Source organism: Mustela erminea, chromosome 12 (assembly GCF_009829155.1).
Source record: "Mustela erminea isolate mMusErm1 chromosome 12, mMusErm1.Pri, whole genome shotgun sequence".
NCBI classification, from domain to species: Eukaryota; Metazoa; Chordata; class Mammalia; order Carnivora; family Mustelidae; genus Mustela; species Mustela erminea.
Window position 1 is genome coordinate 38,255,187 of NC_045625.1, and position 22,464 is coordinate 38,277,650.

The 22,464-nt window shown below is 42.7% G+C and overlaps 1 protein-coding gene across 3 annotated transcripts in view; it reads right to left on the minus strand.

Moving 5' to 3' along the window:
- The window catches only part of ACO1 (aconitase 1), a 56,415-nt gene that overhangs the window by 21,987 nt on the left and 11,964 nt on the right, over nt 1-22,464 (minus strand). For 2 of the 3 annotated variants that reach the window (XR_004277323.1, XM_032306964.1), the window contains exons 2-8: nt 13,027-13,145; nt 11,781-11,949; nt 10,324-10,461; nt 3,699-3,768; nt 3,388-3,571; nt 2,547-2,686; nt 624-795 (exon numbers count right to left, since the gene is read on the minus strand). Coding sequence is in view for 2 of the 3 variants with exons in the window: in XM_032306964.1 (XP_032162855.1) it covers nt 624-795; nt 2,547-2,686; nt 3,388-3,571; nt 3,699-3,768; nt 10,324-10,461; nt 11,781-11,949; nt 13,027-13,123 (970 nt within the window). In the remaining variant the exon portion in view is untranslated. Of the gene's footprint in view, nt 1-623; nt 796-2,546; nt 2,687-3,387; nt 3,572-3,698; nt 3,769-10,323; nt 10,462-11,780; nt 11,950-13,026; nt 13,146-18,932; nt 18,953-22,464 lie in introns of those variants that run through there. The other variant, XM_032306962.1, reaches the window with a different exon arrangement.

Sequence of the window (22,464 nt, forward strand, 5' to 3'; positions counted from 1 at the left end):
TGCTCAGCGGGAAGCCTGCTTTTCCCTCTGCCTGCGACTTTACTTGTGTTGCTCTCTCTGACAAATAAGTAAATAAGTAAAAGATTTCCTGGTGAAACGAATGTCTCCACCAGTAATTACACAAGTAAGGTGCATTCTGCTCACACACACACACCCAAACCTTTGCTGATATTTCAACTTTCTGTCTAATACTCTGACTCTCTGGCTGAGGGTGCTCTTTACTAGGGGTCATTAACTGATCTGGACTCTTTTCTGAAGCAGATTCTGGTCCTGTCTGTAAATACTCCCCCTCTGTTTGGTTATCATCGTCCATTCAGAGGACCTCAGGCTTAGTTAATTGTCAGAGCACACCTTCATTACTAAGATCACTTGCTTCCCATCAAATAACCAGTAGTAGAAGACCAGTATGAATATTTAGGCTTCCAAATACGTGAGCCCTTTTGGTTGGCTACACCGTGTCTTTGTCGTATCTTCTGAATTCCCAATGACCATTTTGATTCCATAGATAAAAGGAAAAAATAACCTATAAATGAGACCCTGTGCACTCCAAGGGGCAGAGGCAGAAGGCAGTGCTCTGATCTTTGGAGTTCCAGGAAGCCTGACCCAGGGCTGTCTGCACTCACCTGTCTGCACCAGGTACTTGATGCTAACGTCATCAACCGGGAAGAAGGCAGCAGTGGCTCCATACTCTGGACACATGTTCGCAATGGTAGCTCGGTCAGCAATGGACAACTGGGCTACTCCCGGCCCAAAGAACTCCACAAATTTGCCCACGACCCCCACCTGGCGCAGGTGCTGAGCAGCAGAATAAGAGAAAGCTTGAGACTCAAGAGCCCATCTTTAAGATGCAGAACTAGCACTTTGTAATTCTTATCAGCTAGCCTGGTGAGGAAACATAAAAAATAAACTGGCCCAACATATTTTTGATTACTTTAAAATATAGAATTTTAAAAGCGATGTTAACTAAATATGGGGAATCTTAGACTGGGTCCTGGGACAGGAAAGAGTCATTATTGAAAAAACTGGAGAAGTCTCTAGTTTAGTTAATAGTGTCATACTAACATTCTTTATTTTGATTAATGTACCATGGTTATGTGAGATGTTAATGTTTGGGGAAGTTGGGAGAAAGGTAACAGAACTCTCCTGTTTGATCTGTATTTACATCAGCTATCCTGTAAATCTAAAATTATGTCAAAAACAATTTTTACCCCCGAGAGAGAGAGAGAGAGAGAGAAAGTAATGCCCCAAACACAAATAACATTATAAAAGTTTTATATGATGAGAAGGACTTTTCCTCTCTTATGAGATCATTGGAAGTGCCTACAAGTGCAAAAAATCAAATAAATTCTTCCACCCTAAATAGTCTTACATTAGTTTAGTAATTAAGTAACAGGCTTATTTTCAAGGGTATAATGAAAAAAATTTCCTAAACACAAGTACAAGTTCATTGTAACCAAAAGATCAGCCAGTGTGACTCCCATCTCTTTCCCAGACATGCCATCAGCCAGGGCTGGGGCCTCTGTGGCTCACTTGGCCTGCATGAAGCCAGTCTCACCAGTGGTGTGGACAGCCACACGACAGACTCCTCAGGTTATGTGGGCTTCTGCTAAATTCTGTGGGAAAGTCCTACATAACTCTGCATTTGAAGAATAATGCACAGACATCTATGATGACCTACAGCATTCAAATAAATGCAATTCCAAATTCCATAAAGATTAAATCAAAGAGAAATAGTTTTTGTCCGTTAACAGGAGAGTAGTTATCCCTAACATTCCAAGCCTCCTAACTATATAACCAGACAAAAATAGGTTTGTGATAATAAAAAACGAAAACACTCTTTTCTAATAATCTTGCAAAATGAAACTGCTCCTCTCCTTTTGCAAAGCAAGCAAATCATAAAATAAAATAAAATAAAATAAAATAAAATAATTTCTGGCAAAAGCTAAAGAAAAGGAAAAAGAAAGTACTATTTCCAGCTTGGAGAAACTTCCCTTACAACAATGGAAGTTCGAATACAGAGAAGGGAATTAAAAGAGTCTGACATTAAATCCACAGAAGCAGTTTGTTATTTACACATAAAGAAGAACCATGTGGAAAAATGTAGTCTAAGTATAAACACGCTTGGGAATGAGTTTTACAACCTTGGGATAGTGGTTATTTCTAGGAATGCGGAGGACGGCTTTAGCCATAAATATTTCATTTTACTTCTTAAAAAATATGCACACAGGGAGAACTCCGAAGCAAATGTGGGAAGTGTTACCATCTGTTAACTCTCTGTGGTGGCGCATACGAATGTCACTTTAACTTCTGTGTATCTGAACTCTTTCGCACTTTCAAAATATTGTTTTAAAGGATCCATGCAGCCACGGAAGAATAAAATGAACATTAACTAACACTTAACCGCAGAACTCTCCCCTTATCTCTTTTTAAAAATCATCAACATCCTGTTTCCTAGAGCACATGGAAACCAAGAGGACTCCATTGTACATTCGCTCCCTGTGTGTCCCCCAAACCCGCCACAGCCAGGAAGAGGCAGGTATGGTTACCTTGGTAATGGTGAGCACGATGTCAGTGGATGTCACCAGGGGGTGGGGATTTCCCACCAGCTTGTAGCCAATCACCTGCGGAAGCACCATGCTGATGGGCTGGCCCAGCATGACGGCTTCGGCTTCGATTCCGCCTACTCCTGCAAGGAAGGCATGACGGAGGACCGCTCTCACTGTGCCTCACTATATCCCGCAAGCATAACCCAGTCCCCTTACAGAGCTTTACTAGTCCAGAGCTGGGTTCTGGTTTCCCTATTTCCCTTAACGGAATTTTTAACAACTATTTCTCAGAGTGCGGTCCGCAGGATACTTGCATCAAAATCCCCTTGATTCTACAGCAGGTGAAGAAATGGGGTTCAGGGGGAATTTGGGTGGCTCAGTGGGTTAAAGCCTCTGCCTTCCCCTTGGATCATGATCCTAGAGTTCTGGGATCGAGCCCCACATCAGGCTATCTGCTCAGCGGGGAGTCTGCTTCCTCCTCTCTCTCTGTCTGCCTCTCTGCCTACTTGTGATCTCTGTCAAATAAATAAATAAAGTCTTAAAAAAAAAAAAGAAATAGGGTTCAGGAGTCTCCATTTATTAACAAACAGAGGTGATCTGCATTTATTCTAAATGTATTCTAAATATCCCTAACCTTTATGCCAGTTCATTCTTCCAAACATTATTACTGAGTGCTTAGGAGACATGAGATCGTCTTCTAGGCACTAGAAATCCAGCAGTAAACAAAACAGACAAAAGATCGTGCCAAGTCATGCTCCTGGGATGTCACAGGTAAGAGTGGAAATCAAGCTACACACTAGAGAAGAGCTTGTATGGAAGAGGAACCTGGAACGATGCTCACCCCAACCAAGGACGCCCAAACCATCGATCATGGTAGTGTGCGAATCCGTGCCCACGAGGCTGTCCGGGTAATAATAACCATCGTGATCGAATACCACTCTTGCCAAATACTCCAGATTCACCTGGTGGATGATTCCTGAGCCAGGGGGGATAATCCGCATGTTGCGGAAAGCCTGAGAACCCCACTAGGATTGAGAACGGAAAGAACACCATGAGCACCTGGTGTGTTTCTGTGCATCCCACCTCCCCGGCACCTCTCCTCGTACCCACGGATATAAAGAAACAACCCTTGGAACCAAACTCCGCCCATACCTTTAAAAATTCAAATCGTTCTCTATTTCTCTCAAATTCCAGGTCTTGATTCTTCTGTAAACTGTCTGTCCTGTCAGAGACAAAAGGTAAATATATACATTTTAAGGCTTGACATGTTACCCGTCGAATTTATTGGTGATAAACAGACGCACCGGCAATTTTATCCACAGGCTTGCTAGGTGGTGCTGATACATTCATTCACATGGGAAACGAGAGGGAATTGACAAAAGTAGAAAGAATAATTATCATTTGGGTCAAGGGATCCTACAATACACGGTGAGTAGCGAACATTAAGTGAATTTAAGTTGAAACTCATCTAATCACAAAGCCTGACTTTTAGGAACAGACTCCAGACAACTATGATGACAACAGCAGCTTAGATACTGAAAGGACTGTTGTTTCTGTACTCCTTTCCCATGGGTGACTTCGTTACAACACCTCTCTGAGCTGAGCCGGGTCCAGGCGGCATTTTCATCTGCTTCTCTTGGGAGACAGGGATCAGCAGTGCCAGGAGCCACGGGCATTTATAGAATCACGATCTCCTAGCTCTTGGACAGAGGTTTCCGAGGAGGATGGTGCTACCCAAGAGCATCTATGAAGGGCAGATTACATGCTGAGGTTTACTCAAAGTCATTCAGTCCATCAGGAATGACGCAGGCAGAGCAGGGCATCAAGAAGCTTCTCCAGGATTTTTATAATCAAATCACATCTATTGTTTTGAGTCAAGGTAGAATAAACCAGAGTTACGACTTGGCAGGTCAGGCACACAGAAGACACTCATAAACCAAACCATGGATGGCGTGCACACAGGAAAGGATAGTAGAATTAATAGCTGAGACCTAACTCAGACTTCATTAATTAGTAGTTAATGCTTACCAACTTCACTGGGCATGAGCCACTCTTCTAAATATTTAAAATTTATTTTCTCATCTAGTCTCCATGGCAACCCTTTAAATTAGATGCCACAAACACCCACATTTTTCCAAAAGAGGCAACTGAGATACAGAGAGGTTAAGAGACTTGCTCAAGACCATGCAGCTAGGATACGCTGGAACCGGAACTGGAACGCTGGCAGCCACAGCGCACAGTCGTGTCACAGGCTTCACGTGATTTGCACACATGAACTCATCAGTGTGCACAACCATCCTTCACAGAGATTCCACTCTTAGCCCCGTGTGCAGAAGAGGAGCCAAGGCACAGAGAGCTGAGCTTACCTGTCCAGGGCCAGACGTTTGTTGATGATCGAGCTGTCATCTGAGCCCAAGTCTGACGGCCCTGGGGCCTGTCCCCTACCACCATTCTCTATGGCTCATCCACGCTCTTCCTTCACTTATTAATGACCCAGAAAGCCTACTCTGTGCCCCCCGCTGGGACCACAAGGGTCTAAGAGCAGTGCATGCACTGCGCAGAGCCTGCTGGGCGATGCAGAGAAGCAAGCAGGCAACTGTAAGAGTGTGACAGTCACTGCCGTGGTATCGGGGGAACACTCAGAAAAGGTCGCAGATTCAGACTGGGGGTGGGGAGACCTTCCAGAAGAAAGTGACATTGAGGCAGTCTGAAGGACATGTGGCATCAACCAGATAAAGACAGGCAGGTGCTCCTTAGGCAAAAAAGGATTGGAAGCACTTAGCATTGACAAAGAGCACATTCAGTTACCGCTGAGCAAGGAGCCCGATGCAGGACTCCGTCCCAGGACTCCAGGATCATGATCTTAGCTGAAGGCAGACGCTTGACTCACCGAGCCACCCAGGCCCCCATGTGAGTTGCTTTGATGGAATCAGTTCCTGAGGGTGCCTTAGAGTAGGCAGGCATAAATTCTAGCTCCACAGGCTAAATCTGGCCCAATACCTGTCCATGTTTGGCCCTCAAGCAAGCAATAATTTTTATATTGGTAAAGGTTGTAAAAAAAAAAAAGGGTATGTGAGCGGAGACAGTATGCAGCCAGCAAAACCTATAATATTTACCACTAGTCCTTAAAAAAAATGTGCTGATCCCTGATGCAGAGTATGAAGGCCTGTGAGTGTATGTGTTAGAGAAAAGCAAAAGGCAGAGAAAGGAGAGATGCCAGCACAGGAGGATGAGGCAGGACAAGAATGCTGCCCCCGGAACAGCAGTCTCTGGACCAGGGCGGCTCCTCCAGGCACTCATCTCTTTCTCACTAGTCCACTGAGGGCTCCATCCACATCCACATTTCCTGTATGAGGAATACCGCGGACACCACACCGTCAATGGGTGAAACCCTAATGCCTGCGTTTCCTTCCCGCATCTCATCCCCACTCCCACTTTTCTACATCATCTAATGACCTCCCCTCCCACCACTTAGTTTCTGCAACTACCAAAGCATTTATTCCAGAAATAGCCTAACTGGCTCCTGTCCGTCTGTTCGGCCTACCTTTGTACCTTCGCCAGAATCCATTGGCTAAAGCACAGATCATCATGCCCCACCTGGAACCTGCCAATGGCTTTCCATTTCTACATAAAGTACGAATCCCTTGCCTTAAAAAACGAAGTCCTTCCGTGTGACCTCAAGCTTCCTTTTTAAGTCCTCTCCTATTACCTGGTCCAAACCTTCTTCAGCTTCAGCCACACTGAAGCCCTCATACTCTCCCAAACCTCACTTCCCCACACTCCATTCTCTCTGTGCCGAGTGCCTTTTCCAGAGCTTCCCTCCTTGTAAAGCTCCTTCAGGACCTGGAGCATGTGATGCTCCCGGCAGAACCCTCTCAACTCCCCAGGTCAGGATGATTTGCTTCCTTCTCCGTGATTACTCCACTTAGCAACTGCACTGAAGTCATGTGTTCTTTAATTTTCTCTCTTCTAAACTAACCTGTTTCTTAAACAAATACACAGTAGGTCTATAACAGATTTAAGGAAGCCATCTTGGAACATTGCTCTTAATCATATGGGGCCCTTAATCATATGCCTCTGGCTCTAGCTCTTCTTCTTCTTCTTCTTTTTTTTTTTTTTTTAAAGATTTTATTTATTTATTTGACACAGAGAGAGAGAGAAAGAGTGCGATCCTAAGTAGGCAAAACACCAGGAAGAGAAAGAGGGGTTAGCAGGCTCCCTACTGAGCAGAGAGCCAGATGCAGGGCTTGATCCCAGGACCCGGAGATCATGATCTGAGCTTAAGGCAGAGGATTAACCCACTGAGCCACCCCGGAGCCCCAGGTTCTAGCTCTCCTACTCGGAACACTTGTGGATGACTAGTCACGGTCTCTTTCCCTCACTGATCCTTCCCAGCACTAGAAGGACAGCAGAAAAGCAGGGTTGGAAGGGTGACATTGACCCCGGAGAATGCTGGCACGTCAGCCTGACTTAAATAGCATATTCACAGGACAAGCAAAAGCCAGTAATGCTTAGGCTGTTGTAAGACAGGTTAATTCCAGGTGAAAGCCTATTTACTCATTAAAACAAAACACCTTTTTTGGCTCAAATTAACAGTGCTAGTTCCTGGAATGAGTGAGTAAACAGACCTAGAATTCAGATTTTTCTACCACTCAGGACTTCCCTAAATTCGCCAATCAACTGAGCTTTTAATAAGGTCTCTGAATATGAATGGCCTCACAGACTAAAGCGGAAATGTCTCCTTAGTTACATAGTTTGAATTCAGATTTGGATGTATTTCAAACTTTCTGAGTATTACATTTAATGGTACTCCTCTGTAAATACTCATCAGTATTTCCAGAGGAGATAGTTTCCATACCCACAAAATCCAGCCAGAAATTGTTATGATATCTTGTTGGTTTTTTTTTTTTAAAGGTTATTTTTGAGATAACTTTGAAAAACTTTACAATAATGAGTTAGTTAGACCCTTCATTCCTAAAAATGTTGAGGCCAATTATTTTTATTCAAACCAGGCAAAGAGCTCAGAAATACTTAAATGGGAATACTTATCATCTGAGCACCCCATCCACAGTTTTTCTAGTTCATGTCTGGAAATACCTGAAAATCAGCCCATAGCACACAGTTTCACAGAAGTTGGGACATATCATATTTAATTCCTTACAAAAATGAAGAAAGAGACTGGGAGGTCAAATTGCAAAACCAGATTCAAGCAATAAAAACAAAACACCACCAATGAAAATACTTCTAACAGAAATGTTGTCTTTCATTAAAAAAAAAAAAAAAAAGTGTTCCCAGATTTTGGTATCAGTTTGGATCAAAGTCCTTCCCCCTAGCTCCCCACTGGACTTTGCTGTTTTCATAATAATGTTTTCAGTAGTGCAGTATAAATGAAAAGGGTCCATAAAAAAATTGAAACTGGAGCTGATAGATTTCAAGGTTTAAAGAGGAAAAATAAATTACAGCGAACTTTGTGATACCGCAGATTCATACTGCATAATCAACAGTCAGGAGCTCTTTGAATTTTGAGTCAAAAGACTTCAGACATTAAAACAGTTACAATTCTGTCCCCACCAGTCCTTTCACCTTCCAGGCAGTGAAATCAAGGTCAATCATCAATGCCAATCAGAATCTCCAAGAAAGATAAAGTTGCCCATGCTTTTGTGAGGCTACTTTTATTTTTTTTTATTTTATTTTTTTAAAGATTTTATGTATTTATTTGACACACAGAGAGAGAGATCCCAAGTAGGCAGAGAGGCAGGCAGAGCGAGAAGAAGGGGAAGCAGGCTCCCGACTGAGCAGAGAGCCCGATGCGGGGCTCAATCCCAGCACCCCGAGATCATGACCTGAGCCGAAGGCAGAGGCTTAACCCACTGAGCCACCCAGGCGCCCCGAGGCTACTTTTATAAATTCTGCAGTGGGGTGTTGGGAAATATCTTTTTTCTCAAATTGAATAACATTTTGTGGATGTATTTTTAATTCTTCCCTTTGACACCAAACCATTAAATTGAGCTCACGTGATTTAAGGGACCAAAAAAAAAAAAAAAAAAAAGACAAGTTGCCTAAGGATGAGGTTAGAGTCCAAAGGAAAGGGAACAGCTGCTAAGGATCCGTTTGTTCCAAGAACCGTCAATTCAGAGGACAAAGCACATTTTTCTTTATCCTGAATTTATCTGGTTTTTACAATGGCAACCTTAATCTGAGAATGGCCAGTTACCCCAGTTCTCTTGAAGCTGTATGGAACCCATTTAAATCTCCAAGGAAGCAAGTTTTTTTTTTTCCTCTTTGAATGGTTTGTTTCATACTGTTAAATGAGTTTTTATTATAAAAACAATAGCTTCTTACAATCCCAGAAATAAATCATTTAGAAGTTTTTCTAATCTTTTAATCTCTGTATAACTTTTCATCTAGCTGAGATCATACTATACATGCAATTTATATCTGGCTCATTGAGCTCTGACACGAGCATGTTCCAAGTGTTATTAAACACTTTATAATTATAACAGTAAATGTTACCTAATAATTCACTTTAAGGACATACCATAATTTAATAAATCATTCTCCTTTGTTGGACATTAAGAATGCTTCTAGGTTTCCATTATTATAAATAATGATTTAATGAACACTATTTAGTGATTAAGCTACTCCTGAATTTCCAGATTATCTATGAAGGGGTAATGCTCTGAAGTGGAAATTCCAGCACAAAGGATATGACAATTTCTAATAATCTTCATACACACTACTTTCATTGTTCCTAATTTATTATTAGCAGTGCATAAAAGTGTCTCCTTCATGACACCTTTATAATTAATAATGTTTATTTTCTAACCTTAATTACACTGATAAGAGAAAATGGTATCTCAAGAATTTAATCTACTTTTTATTACTTCTGAAGTTGAAAAGGATTTATATAGTGTTCACTTGCTTTTCCTTTTATTGTGATATTTCCATTTTCCTTTGCCCATTTATCTGCTGAGTTTTACTATTTTTGAATGGATTAGGCACACTGTTTATATATTAAGAATATTAACCCTCTGTCTTATTTGTGGCAAATCTTTTTAAAGATATTTACTGTTAATTTTGAAGTCATTAAAACTACAGTTCTTTTTCTTTTTTGCTTCATTCTTTGTTTTTTAAATTTAGAAAGGTCTCCTCAAGACATCTGACATATACATAATTTTCTTCTAAGTTTTTTGATGATTTAACTTAAAAAATATTAAAGCTTTAATTCACAGGCATCGCTCTCTCTCCCAAATAATTAATTTCCCCAGCACTGAATGTGGTATAGTTCCCTCTTTCCTCACTCATAGTTGATAATAACTATTCAGTTATTCTTCTAGCAGTACCTGGTTGCCCTCCCTGTATAATCCGGCAGTTATTCCTACAACAGATGGAGTGTATTCCCCACCCCTAATTTAGGGCTGGACTTGCTTTGATTAATGTCACTGTGAAGAGAATTGATTCTATGCCTGCCCTGATCTAAGCCTCAAGAGATACTGTGGGTTCCCACTTGGCTTCTCGAGCCTCTGTGGTGATCACCAGATAGCTGCTTTCTCCTTCAGCCTGGGCCCCAGAAGGAGTAAAAAGAAAAAAAAAACATTAAAAAAATACTACTACTACTAATAAAAAATCTTCACTGGAAAATCTATAGTAAGTTTGAGTTTTTCTGAACACATCTTTTAAAGATTTTCTTCTGTTTATCTACATACACCAACAAGGAAGACCTGAACTGCAAGACTGCACAAAACAGAAAACCCAAGTATTGATCCTAATCTCTCACCTTCTGTTGAAGTCCACCTGGATGGAATGATCAATTACAAGATCGGCGGGACAGATGGGGTTTATTTTCTCGGGATCTCCTCCTAACTTCTTCACGGCATCACGCATGGCAGCAAAGTCAACCACAGCTGGCACACCCCTAAGAAAACAGAGCGTTAAGCAGAAGACAAAACTGTTGAACAAGTGTCCTTGGAATGGTCAGCTTTGGTCTCCACTGACAACACCGGCCATGAGCCAGTTTTCATCAGTGGGGTGAGCAATGGATGACTCAGAAGAGTGGAAGCTGCTAAACACCTTTCCTTGAGCAGACATTGGTAGTAAGTGCCATAACTGGGTGGTATCTCTACATGAAGCTTTGTCATTGCATTAAAGTTAACAACAAGTAGGGTTTAACCAGAGACGTTGGGAAAGCAGGCACTTAAAAAACTCTGGGAACGTTACTGCCATGGCTGATTCCCATACATATGATGGGGAGACAAAAGCCTAGAGAAGATCCATGGATCTGACCTCCAACTTCAGACCAAACTTCAAGAAATGGATGTAATTCAGAGAAGTATGCTATGAATCAAATTGAGACTAGGCTGAATCATTCCATTTTATTATTTTAGAGTGTAAAATTTGTTCTCTAGACTGTCTTCTAGAAAAATGAAATTTGGTCTCTAGAAGGAATAAAAAAACATCATTTAAAAATGGAAAGGCAGGGGCGCCTGGGTGGCTCAGTGGGTTAAGCTTCTGCCTTCAGCTCAGGTCATGATCTCAGGGTCCTGGGATTGAGCCCGGCACTGGGCTGTCTGCTGAGCAGGGAGCCTGCTTCACCCCTCTCTCTGCCTGCCTCTCTGCCTACTTGTGACCTCTCTCTCTGTCAAATAAATAAAATCTTTAAAAAAAAAAAAAAAAAAAAAAGGAAAGGCAGTGTCTATGAGACTGACGCGCTACCTACTGCGCTAACGAGGCACCTGGAAAGGCAGTGTCTAAAACAACAGACCATGATGAGGAGTAAAGAGTCCTGGGAATAGTAGGATGTGAACTGAGGCTTAACGGCAACAGGTCAGGCCCTGTCACCTCCAAGTCTCCCCTAAGGGGACAGCACATCACTGTTCTAAAGACAGCTGTTTGAAACTGGCTATGTGGGTAACAGGATGGGAGGGAGAGAAGATTCCAAGATAGCCCTACCTAATGCTATTTCTTCCACCTTCTTCTAATGTACCTAAGACTAGGATCTCCCAGACCAAAGATGATGACCTTCGCCATTGGAAGCGGTGGCGTGACTACACATCCTAGTGTGTCCGAGACAATCTTGTGCTGTCCAGTATAACACACCGCTTACGTTTTCAAAAGTGTCCGGATATTGGGTGATAAATTATACAGGTACTCTGTGTGCGCGTACGTGTGTGAAGCTTGATCTAAAGGTTGACAAGGGAGGTGGTGAAGAGGGGAGTGGAGTGACATTAGGCTCACGTGAAGTCCTGCAGGATGACACGGGCAGGCTTAAATGGCACTTCTATGTTCTTATGCTGCATGACATTCCAATTTAGGATGTTTTCGATGTCATTTTTCTTCACCAAAAACTGATCGCAGTTCCGAACGGCTGCCTCCAGGAGGACTCTGATAGAAAATGGTAAGCGTTCTAGGGGAAAAAGGAGAAAGCATAACAAAACAAACAAAAGCCACGAGACACCTTCTCATAAGGGCTAGTTAAAACCAATCTCTATATAAACTCGATATAAGGCATCAGACTACTCTTCCAATAGGGAAAGAGGACTAGTTTAAATTGGGATTTCCACAGTTTAAAATATAAGCATATCGAATGGGTTTAAGAGACATTTGGTACTTGAAAATACCCACAGACTAAGCAAAAATAAATATATATTTATACTTAATTCTTTCATAATAAATTGTTGCCTTACCTTGGATTCCAAAAACAGAGTTTCCCTTAAGTTATCATGAAAGAAATCAATCTAGATATTTACTGTATTATATGTTGGCAAGTAACACACATGTTAAGTAATATTTCTTATTGAAAACTAGTGTTTAAGAAATGAGAAAATAACTCCTTTACAACTGTTGTAATTAAGACCAAAGACAGTCACATATACCTTTCAAAGGAAATACAAGCCTGAATACCACATAGGACTGCCCTGGTAATGGGTCTAAGGATAAGACAATGGTAATTCATAAGAAAAACTGTTTTGCTTATTTATAAAAGAAATGTTCTATCCTGATCTATGAAAATTATTCACCAATACTATTTAGAAAAGATTAGAGTGCTTAGGTAGAAAGTAGAGGGTTTGGAATAAAAGAGACCTGTTTTTGTCTAATTGTACTACCCACATAGTTGTTTTTTGGTCATATCACTGACCCTCTCTGGGCCTCAGCTTCCTCAGGTCTTCTTATGTTTTATAAATGTGACCTCACAGGACTGTTATACAGATTAAATAATATAATATGTATATATAAACACTCTATATACTGTAAATGTTACATAAATATCACATGATTATAATTATTATTACTTACTTGAAAATGCGCAATGTAAGAAAGGCTGTGTGTGTGAGTTTGTGCGCTTAATCCAAGATCATTCAGACACTTCTGCTACTCCCTCTTTCAACTCTCCAAAAGGCTAATTAGTTACATAGCTTAATTATTATGTAAACAAGACTCTAACTGCTCTGATAACAATTACATCAGAGAGCCATGGACCTACCATATCTTGAATCCTTCAATTTATTCAAATTGAAGAATTTCTTTCCTGGTTGTGCAAGATCCAAAGGCTCAACAAGGTGTGCAAATGGGTTGCTCATGATTCTTGACAGCCACGTGTCCCTGAGAAAAGAAAAAAGAAAAAAAAGAGAGAACAATTTAATTTCTACTCTCAAAGCTGGATTTCACTGATTCTGAGGTGTAACTGCCCTCTTTAATGATTATGGTACATATCCACTTCAAGACATCACTTATCTTTTCAAAGTAGGAGGAGGCAGGATATACATGACTCTAAGAATGGTATCTTAGCAAATAAAATGGGCTTCTGTGAAGCTATTGTGAAAGCTAGCATTCACCTCTAAAGAGAGCATAAAATCCCAAACTTCTTTTGTCTGATGGCTATAAACTTTCCAACCTTCTTCCACTGATAAGGTATGCTGTGTCTCATGGTAAATCACAAACTTCTGAGCTGGACTCCTGTCTTTCCTGACAGGAGGTAAAAGGTCCATACAGATGACATACAATTGTATAAAACTTGAACTCTGGAAGTAGGGGCTCAGAAGCAGCTGTTTTCTGTTGTAAAGGTCTCTGCAGCATTTGACATTAATGTGTTAGTTTGAAGTCTTCCTGATTCACTTTTGCATGTGGTGGCAACGCAGTGTTCAATCGGGGAATCTCTGTTCCTGCAGAGGAGCATAAAGGCCCAAACTGCCCAGATATGTGTGGAGGAGACCCTCTACCCCAGCTTCAGCCAGGACTTACGTATCTTTGTATAAACTGTAAGCCGTGAACAAAGGAGGACACTGTTCCTGGACTCCACCACACAGATAAACGGCAATCTCAAGTAACTGTACAACTCAGAGCTGATGCACTGGAGAAGGAGTTGGAAGACCTGCTTTCCAGTCCTACCCCTTGGGAAAACAGTCTTAATTTTGAGATAAGAACAGTAACATTTCTGGGGTGCCTGGCTGGCTCGGTCGGTGGATTGTGCAGCTCTGGATCTCGGAGTTGTGAGTTCAAACCCCATGCTGGATGTAGAGATTACTTAAAGAGAAAATCTTAAATAAAAAATAGTAACATTACCCAATTAACCCAGGAGTTTTATGAATACTTAAATATTTGACATATTTTGGAGACGACTGATGTGGCGTGATCAACACATTACTGTAAAATGAAAAAACACCTGTGGGCATGCCTCGGGGGATAACGTGGGTTCCGTTCGGGCCACCACAATACAGCAAATATTGCAGTAAAGTGAGTCCACTGAAGTTGCTGGTTTCCCAGTGCATATAAACGCTGACACTATACTGTAATCTAGCAAGCATGCAACAGTATCATGTCTAAAAAAAAAAGTGCCGATTTTAATGAAGAAAACCTTTATTGCTAAAAAATGCTGACCATCATCTAAGCTTCCAGGGAGTCGTCATCTCGGACCACAGACCACCACGCCAAATGCAACAGTGAAGAAGCTGGACGTATCATGAACATTGTCACAACGTGACACACAGACACGAGAACAAACGCTGTTGGTGGCAGGGGAAAATGGTGGCAGGAGACTTGCTCAATGCAGGGTTGCCACAAACCTTCAATCTGTCCAAACCGTAGCGTTTGCACAGCACCATAAAATGAGGTCTGCCTGTACAGGAAATAGCTGTTTGGTAGGGGATGAAAAGTGACAAGTGGTTCTTGTCTCCACAGACAGGCCCATTTCTTCATTAAAACACAAAAGGGACTGGCTGCTGCAACTGGGGCAGGAAGTCAAGACGGGGAGTAAGACTCAGTGTCCACCGTACATCCTTTCATATCGTGTGCATTCTTACCCTCGTGCATGCCACTTTTTGAAAACAAGTCACAAGTTTTAGAGAAATAGCTCTTTGTGCATGTACTAAGGCTGGTGCTAGGTGATTGTGGAGAGAGGCGCTGGCTGAGAAGCAGTCCCTGCCTCCATGGAGGCCGGAGGACAAGCCAGACGCCTGTCACGGGCACCAGAGAACGCCGGGGAGAGTGTCTTTCTGCCAGTGGCTGTGCTGGGAACTGCTACTGTCTCCTAATTCCCCGTGGGGAAAGATCATCCTATTTTTCAAGCAAGTCTGGCAGTGTGGATTTCCACATGGACTCCCTGGATTTAGAAGTGCTGGTAAGGAATGGTTTCTAAATGACTGTGTGGGTTTGCTGCATGACGGCCAAACTGAACATGCCTGCGGGCGCTGCGTGACCCGGGGACTGGAAGACCGCAGGGTCACCAGAGAGAGAAAACTCGGGTAGGGGACCATGGGAAGGGAGGAAGCGGGAGGTGACCTGCGTGAGACGCTGGAGGGTGGCCGCTGCAATGGCAGAGGCTGGAGAAAGAGTGGCCGCGGAGTCACCGAATCGGCCCCTTTGAGGGGAGAGTGCTCGCAGTGCCACACAGATGCGGGAGACTTCCCACTCCTCCCCACTAAATGAGGGGCCAGCCAAGAGGACAAAAAACCTAGAAATACGCTGTTTAGTAAGAAATGTGTTCGCCCGTGTGCAGGAGTTTACAAATCTGTGGGCTCAGAAAACAAGACTAATAACTAGAATTTTAAAGGTGTAAACTGAAAAAGGCAATCATCCTATTCTCCTAGGATTTGCTCCCATTGCCCCTAGACTTAACCACTCCAAACAGCAGCAAATGCAAGAGTAAAACTGCTCTTTGCCTCCCAGGGAGATGGATCAAGAGAACAGTGTCTCCGCAGAGGCCGCGGGACCCGTGGCAATCTCTGCAGCCACAGAGACGTGGAGGACGCTCGCAGAACCAGGAGCGTGGGTCATTCACATCTTTAAAAAGCCTCAAGGCTCTGAATCATTCCTCTCTCTCTCTGTCAAACACTAAAGAGGCCAGGCGCCTCCAGTTTGAAAAAATTCTATGGTGAATTCAACCGCTAAGTTGTACCCATGTTGGCCATGAATCAGCGAGGCTGAAATGTGTCCATTCACTTCCCTGGAGCCTACAAATGTCCTGGGGCAGAACTTCCGAAGACTCAGTCCCTTCCAGCTCCTCCCACCACAGAGCCAGCCAGTGTTCCAGGACAGACATAGTGACCATTAGGGCGTTTATGGAAAATGGCTTTGTAAAGTGTTCTAACGTCTGCTTCCCTTTTCCCTTAGAAACCAGATAATTGTCTAATTTCAACATATTAATGAACCAAATTCTCCTTGCAGAAGCTAAAAGAGAAAGAAATCAGTCCCTAGTTACTCAGTAGCAGCATGTAAGTACCTGGGTACCGAAACATAAATACCCAGGGCTTTACACCATCTTCTCTAATTTTGGCGACATCTCTGTAAGTGAAAGCATGTCATTATTTCCATTTTACCCCTGAGGAAACTGCAGCTCAGAGAGACAGAAGAACTTGCCTAAGGACATACACCTAGTAAGAAGCAGAGCTGGATTTTAAATCTTCCCTCCGTGAAAACAACCCCTGTTCTTAAAGGGGTGTGCTGGCTAGAAGTCACCAACCAGCCCCACAGGTTAAAAAGAAAATGCCAGAAGAGATTCAGGGACCTGAGAACTCCTCCTCCTGGAACTCACTTTGGAAACCTGGAGTTGCCTTTCCTTCTTCCCAGGGTCACCCAGCAGGTCGGTCTGAGCTCAGCGTGGGCACATGTCCCTTGCACTCTTTACTGAGCCACAGGTCAATGGAAAGCAACAGGAGCTGTGTTCTGGCGACCAAAAACTGGTTTTGCTTCCAAGTTAGGAAACAGTCCTTTCACACCACCTGGAGGGCTCTGGAAATCCCTCCCAGTTTCACTCAAGCTATCACTCTTGTCTTAAATCGCTTTACAGGAGCTCCCCGTGCTTCAGCGATCCCAAGAGAAAGTCAAAAACAATCATGTTCCAAGGAGGGTTGGAGGGAGAGATCTTTGGCCTGGGAGCAGTCCAGACCCCAAGTAGAATCTGGGCATCATGAACGCTTCCCAGGTCTGCCTTCCCCTGACCAGAATCGTACCTCCTCCTCAAACCTCAAGTAGTACTGCAAATCCTGCAGACTCCAAAACTACCGGTGGTCTGGGTTTCATCTAGAGACCTGCCCTCTTACCTCCCACATCCACGTAAAGCCCACACCCCACTGTTTCAACTCCTTTCTTTTCTTATCCCCCCCTCTGCCTCCCCTCTGCTTTGTTCCTGCCTTTTTTCTGTTCTACATAATCCCCATTCAATGCTCATAAAAGGAAGGCCTGAACAGAGGGAGTCACTGTGGATTTTTGGGGAGAGGGTGGAGTGTTATCCTAGTTTTTTTTTTTTTTTCTTTTAGCGGAGAAAGGTTTGGGTGCATAGAAATCTGCTTGGGTGCTACTGTTTTCTGTTCCACAGATTAAGAACAGGATTGCATGGAGGCTAAGGAAAAAAGAAGAGGAAAAGCAAAAAGGAAAAGAGAAAAGAAATTTTTTTAAAAAGAAGAAAGTTAAGAAGGGGAAGTGATATCTTTGAAGCGGCAACGGTGAGCTCATTTGGAGCTTGTGCTTCATGAACAGAACCGTTGGAGGGCTCAACAGTACCCACCCCGAGTGTCAATCAGGTAGGATACGTGACCCGTGCTTATGCAAAAAGGAATTTTAAAAAGAGACAGTTGCACTGTATCTGAAACCCTTCACTACACCTAGCTCACACTCTTTAAAATCAGGAAAATTATTTGGTTGAGAAACAGTGTCTTTGGAAGGTAACCCATCCTGAAATACCAGCTGGGTGACGTGTCCAATGTCATGATGCCCTCGGGTCCATCTTGTGCATGGATACAAGGAAGAGCGGGAGTGGGGAGAGAGTGCTGAACGCCAGATTTTTAAAAAATTTTTGTTGTTGTTGTTAATTTCTTAAAAAAAACAAACAAACAACAAACTAAATATTAGACACAGGCAGACAGATCTGAGACATTTAACAAATGAACCATGCTGTCGGTAAAAAGGTACAGGGAGTTCAGAGCCACGGCTCCACCCCAACAGTCTTGCTGCCAGTCAACCTTTGGTCCCAATTCTGGATGCCTGCACATGACTCGGAGAGCACTACCATTTGTGCTTACGTGGCATGGCATTAACCGATCCCCCTCACCCCCATGCCCTCGGGACACCTTGTCCTAGGTGCTACCAAAGTGATGAGACAGGATCAGAGAATGTTGAGCCTTCTGGAAAGAACCTTAGACATGCCGTAGCATGTTCCTGACGAGAAAACAGGCCCCCAGGAAGAAAGTGGGGTCAGTGGATTTATGAGTGGTAGACCTAGGAAGAACATACAGATGACTTTCTCTCCAGTGAAATGCAGATTTCTGGCAGGGGGTAAAAGAATGCTTAAAATCCTTCAAAAGTAAAAGGTGAAAAAGTACCACTCAAGGCACTTTCACATATCACAATCTCCTGGAGCTTTTGTGAGCTAGGTTCTCTAAGCATTGACTGAGCCTTCCATGGGGTTCCAAACTGCAGAGAACTGACTGTCAGCTACACTTTGGGAAAGTAACTTAGGGCTAAGTTTTTAACAATCTGCCCTGGTGACTGAGTTTATTCCGAGAGGCAGAGGAGTAAGGGCAAATAAATTTTACTGATACAAATATCGAACATACAATTCCTTACTCCGATTCAACATAAGAAATGTGAGCTAAGACTCACATCAAGTAATGTAAGTGGAATAGAAAAAATTGCAGAATAATATGTACACTAGAATCTAACGTAAGTTAAAAACGCAAGACTATTAGTATATATTCATCCATATACACACATACCATCGTATATGTAAATGAATACAAAAAGAAAGGTCTAGAATAAAGTTAACATTGATTATCCCTAGATAGAAGAAAGAATACATGGTTTAAAGGGCAGGGCGGGGCGGGGTGGGGAGGACTTTTAACTTCTGAACAGAATCCAGACTCTATTTTCTGCAAGCATGTTTTCTTTGTCACTTACTTTTAAAAAGCTGGGTGAGGGGGGGCACCTGGGTGGCTCAGTGGGTTAAGCCTCTATCTTCTGCTCAGGTCGTGGTCCCACCGTCCTGGGATCGAACCCCGCATCAGGCTCTCTGCTCAGCAGGGAGCTGCTTTCCTTCCTCTCTCTCTGCCTGCTGCCTCTCTGCCTACTTGGGATCTCTGTCTGTCAAATAAATAAAAAAAATCTTTTTAAAAAATTTAAAAAATGATGAGAATTTACTTAAAAGTAAACCCATTCTGCTCCCCAAATGCTGTCCTTTGTCACCACTGATGCAGTGCACCGGTTCTGAAAAGAATCTGTGAATGGTTCACATCTAACTTTAGACGGACTTCTTGCATACTTCCTATCGGTCGAACGTTATCAATCCAGGTGGGAAAACTTCCTACTCACCACCCTCCCCAGCCCCATCTCCACTTCCTCCCTCCCCCAACAATCCCAGCAGGAGACCAAACCTGCTGCAGTTATCAAAAATATTACAGTAATTAATAGATGATCATTGCAGAAACATTAGAAAGTGCAGATAAACAAAAAGAAATAAATAAAAGTCACCATAGGAGTTTGGAGTTTCACCTAACATGACTTTTTTTTTAAAAAAAGATTTTATTTATTTATTTGATAGAGATAAAGTGAGAAAGGGAATACAAGCAGAAGGAGTGGGAGAGGGAGAAGCAGGCTCCCCACCGAGCAGGGAACCTATGCGGAGCTCCACTCCAGGACTCTGGGATCATGACCTGAGCCGAAGGCAGATGCTCAACGACTAAGCCACCCAGGCGCCCCCTAACATGACTTTTAAATGGATTTGGATCTCTTTAAAGAATGGATTAGATCTCAGGTTCTTTTGTAAATTGCTTTTTTTTTTTTTTCCCCCACTCAGCAATACATCTTTATCAGACCAGCATGTGATAGTTTATATCACTTTTAAATACACTATAAAAATCTATCATCCAGATATACAACAATTTACTTAAATCTCTTATCATTAAAATACGTAGTTTGTTTCCAAGTATTAACATTCAAACAATGCTGCAACCTTTGTACACTCTTCTTTGAGTAGGTCCTCAACCCATTTCCTCCATATAAATTCCCAGCTTTTGGTTCCTAGAAGTAGGGCAGCTGGGAGAAAGGATTTGCATGTCTGGATTCTGTTCAACGTCACCACGTGGCCTGGGAAAAACTGTTCCCACTCAGGACCCTTCTCTGAGGCAGCGAATGCAAGTGCCTCAACCAGGTAATGTAATTCTTTCTTACTTTGGACAAATTGAGAGATTAAAAAGCTAATCTTGGGCATTTCTTTAATTGCTAGTGAGTGAAGGTGGATACTTTTTCATCTGTCCCGTCACCATGTGAATTTCTTCTTTTGTGAACTGTCTGCGGGACAGGCCAAACCGAGATGGCCTCTGGTGACCAAATGTTCTCATCTCTGTGGGGGACTTGACTGAGCTATTAATGTGGCTAAGACACGGCTCTGTAACCCTGTGAAGGCAAGAACGGAGACCAAAACTCTGATGGGGGCCTAAAATCTTTAGACAGTTTGACTCCACGCTGGGGTACGTCATGAACCTAGCTGGTTAGAGCAAGGTAGGTGGCCCCTTTACCTTAAATCATGGGCGAAATCCCCATTTGGTTCAGGGAGCTTTGCTATCTGTTAGGCAGACTTAACTTCCAAGCCCAGACAACAATCCCGCAGATGGGTTTTGATGTGGAAAACAAAGGCAGAAGAAAGATTATTAAATTCCCTTACTAATTCCAGCCCATTGACAAGTTTTTGAAACAGGCAGAGTGACATTCTTCTAGGGACTCAGCTCCCTTGATGTCGAATTGTTTGCTAAGGGCAGAAGGCAATCTTAGCCCAACCCCCAAGATCCTGTCGGTCTACTTTAACATAAAAAAATTCCTTTGGGAACTTCCTTTATCTCTCCCCCCTCCCTCCCATATAGATGTTAGAAATCACCCTCCAAGCATAAGACCCACTGGTATACATCTGAAAGGTCCCATGACTGTGTTTTTACTAAACAATATTAAATGACCCTTCCCAACAATAGATAAGCCCCCTCAGAATCCTGAGAACCTTGTTTCCAAAATACCTGGGAGGACTACACTATCCCTACCCCCTCCCAACCTGGAGGTATATAATGGGCCATGCAGCTTTTTCTGCCCATGGGTCCTGTCCCTGTCAGCCTCCAACCCTAATGTCTTTCCTACATGAGGTTTTGTGTGGGAGACTGAGACTGGGGTCTGGGCAGCGCACTGCTACACCGTCACTCTTGCTAGAAGCACATCTCGGACCATGCACCCAGCTGGCAGGGAATGCCGCACCATGGGGCTATCCCGCACAGCCAGATTTGTGGAAACGCATGGAAAAAGGCAACTTTGGCTAAATGCCAGTGACAGATACAGTAAGATTTAGCTCTTCGAGCCACTTTCCAGCCATTGGAGTATATAAATCCAAGATTTAGCTGCTTCTGTTATCAGAGTTGAATCCTCTCCGGTTATCTTATGATAGAGAAAGAGGCACAGATATGAATGGGCCCCACAACCAACTGCAGGATTTCCGTGGACCAGTAGGAAGGAGCTGAGGAGAGTCATCTCCTGCCAGTAGTAGGGCGTGGAGGACAGAGGTTTTGTTTATTTTGGGGAGGGGTGGGGAGTATGCATATCGGATTCCAGGAGAGCTTGTATAGTTTGAAAGAGTTTGCAGGTGATTAGTCGAGAATGGTCTAAAGTGCAGACAATACATCCTCCGAATTGTTTATTTATTTAGGATATCTAAAGACACACAAGAGTGGATTTTTAAAATCTATGCTAACAACATAAAGAGGTTTCTATTTCATGTGGTTGCCCATTTCTCTTCTCACTTTTCCTAAATATACCCATCCTGAATTTTCATGGCTTCCAATTGTTAAAGTTAAGGTCACTGCATCTCTGAAGTTCACTTCAGGTCACTATAAAGATTAGCTATGCTTCATTTCTTTTCTATTTAAAGAGAAATTAATTGGTCCTACTTCCCAAACTGACTGTTGTGTATCTAAACATCATGCTACTTATAAACAACTTTTTGTCAAAAGTGAGATTCCAAGGATGTCTATGTAAGCATAAATAAGACTGAGGTCAGAAGCATGCAGGCCAGCAAACCACCATGGCTTGTCAGCTGGATTTTTTCCACATAGTGAACTAGAAAGATTAGTTTTTTGCTTTATTTGATGTAGTTGCATCTGGAAAACGGGAATAACTAAATATCTCTGGATCTTCCCAGAGACCAGGTCACCTCTTTGATCCTGCTAGCTGTTGGTAGATGAAATTAAACACACACACAGAGTAAGCGCATAAATTGGACACTCGTAACTGAAAGAAGTTTGAATGAGGAGCCCTAAGAACAATCGTCTATTTGGGGAGAGAATAAAAAAAGAAAAAGAGGAGCACGGAAGCAGGGTCTTGCAGAAAGGAACAGCTTTATAAAAATGTAACCAAATCCATGAACACATATCTCTTGAGCACTAATTATATGCGAGGT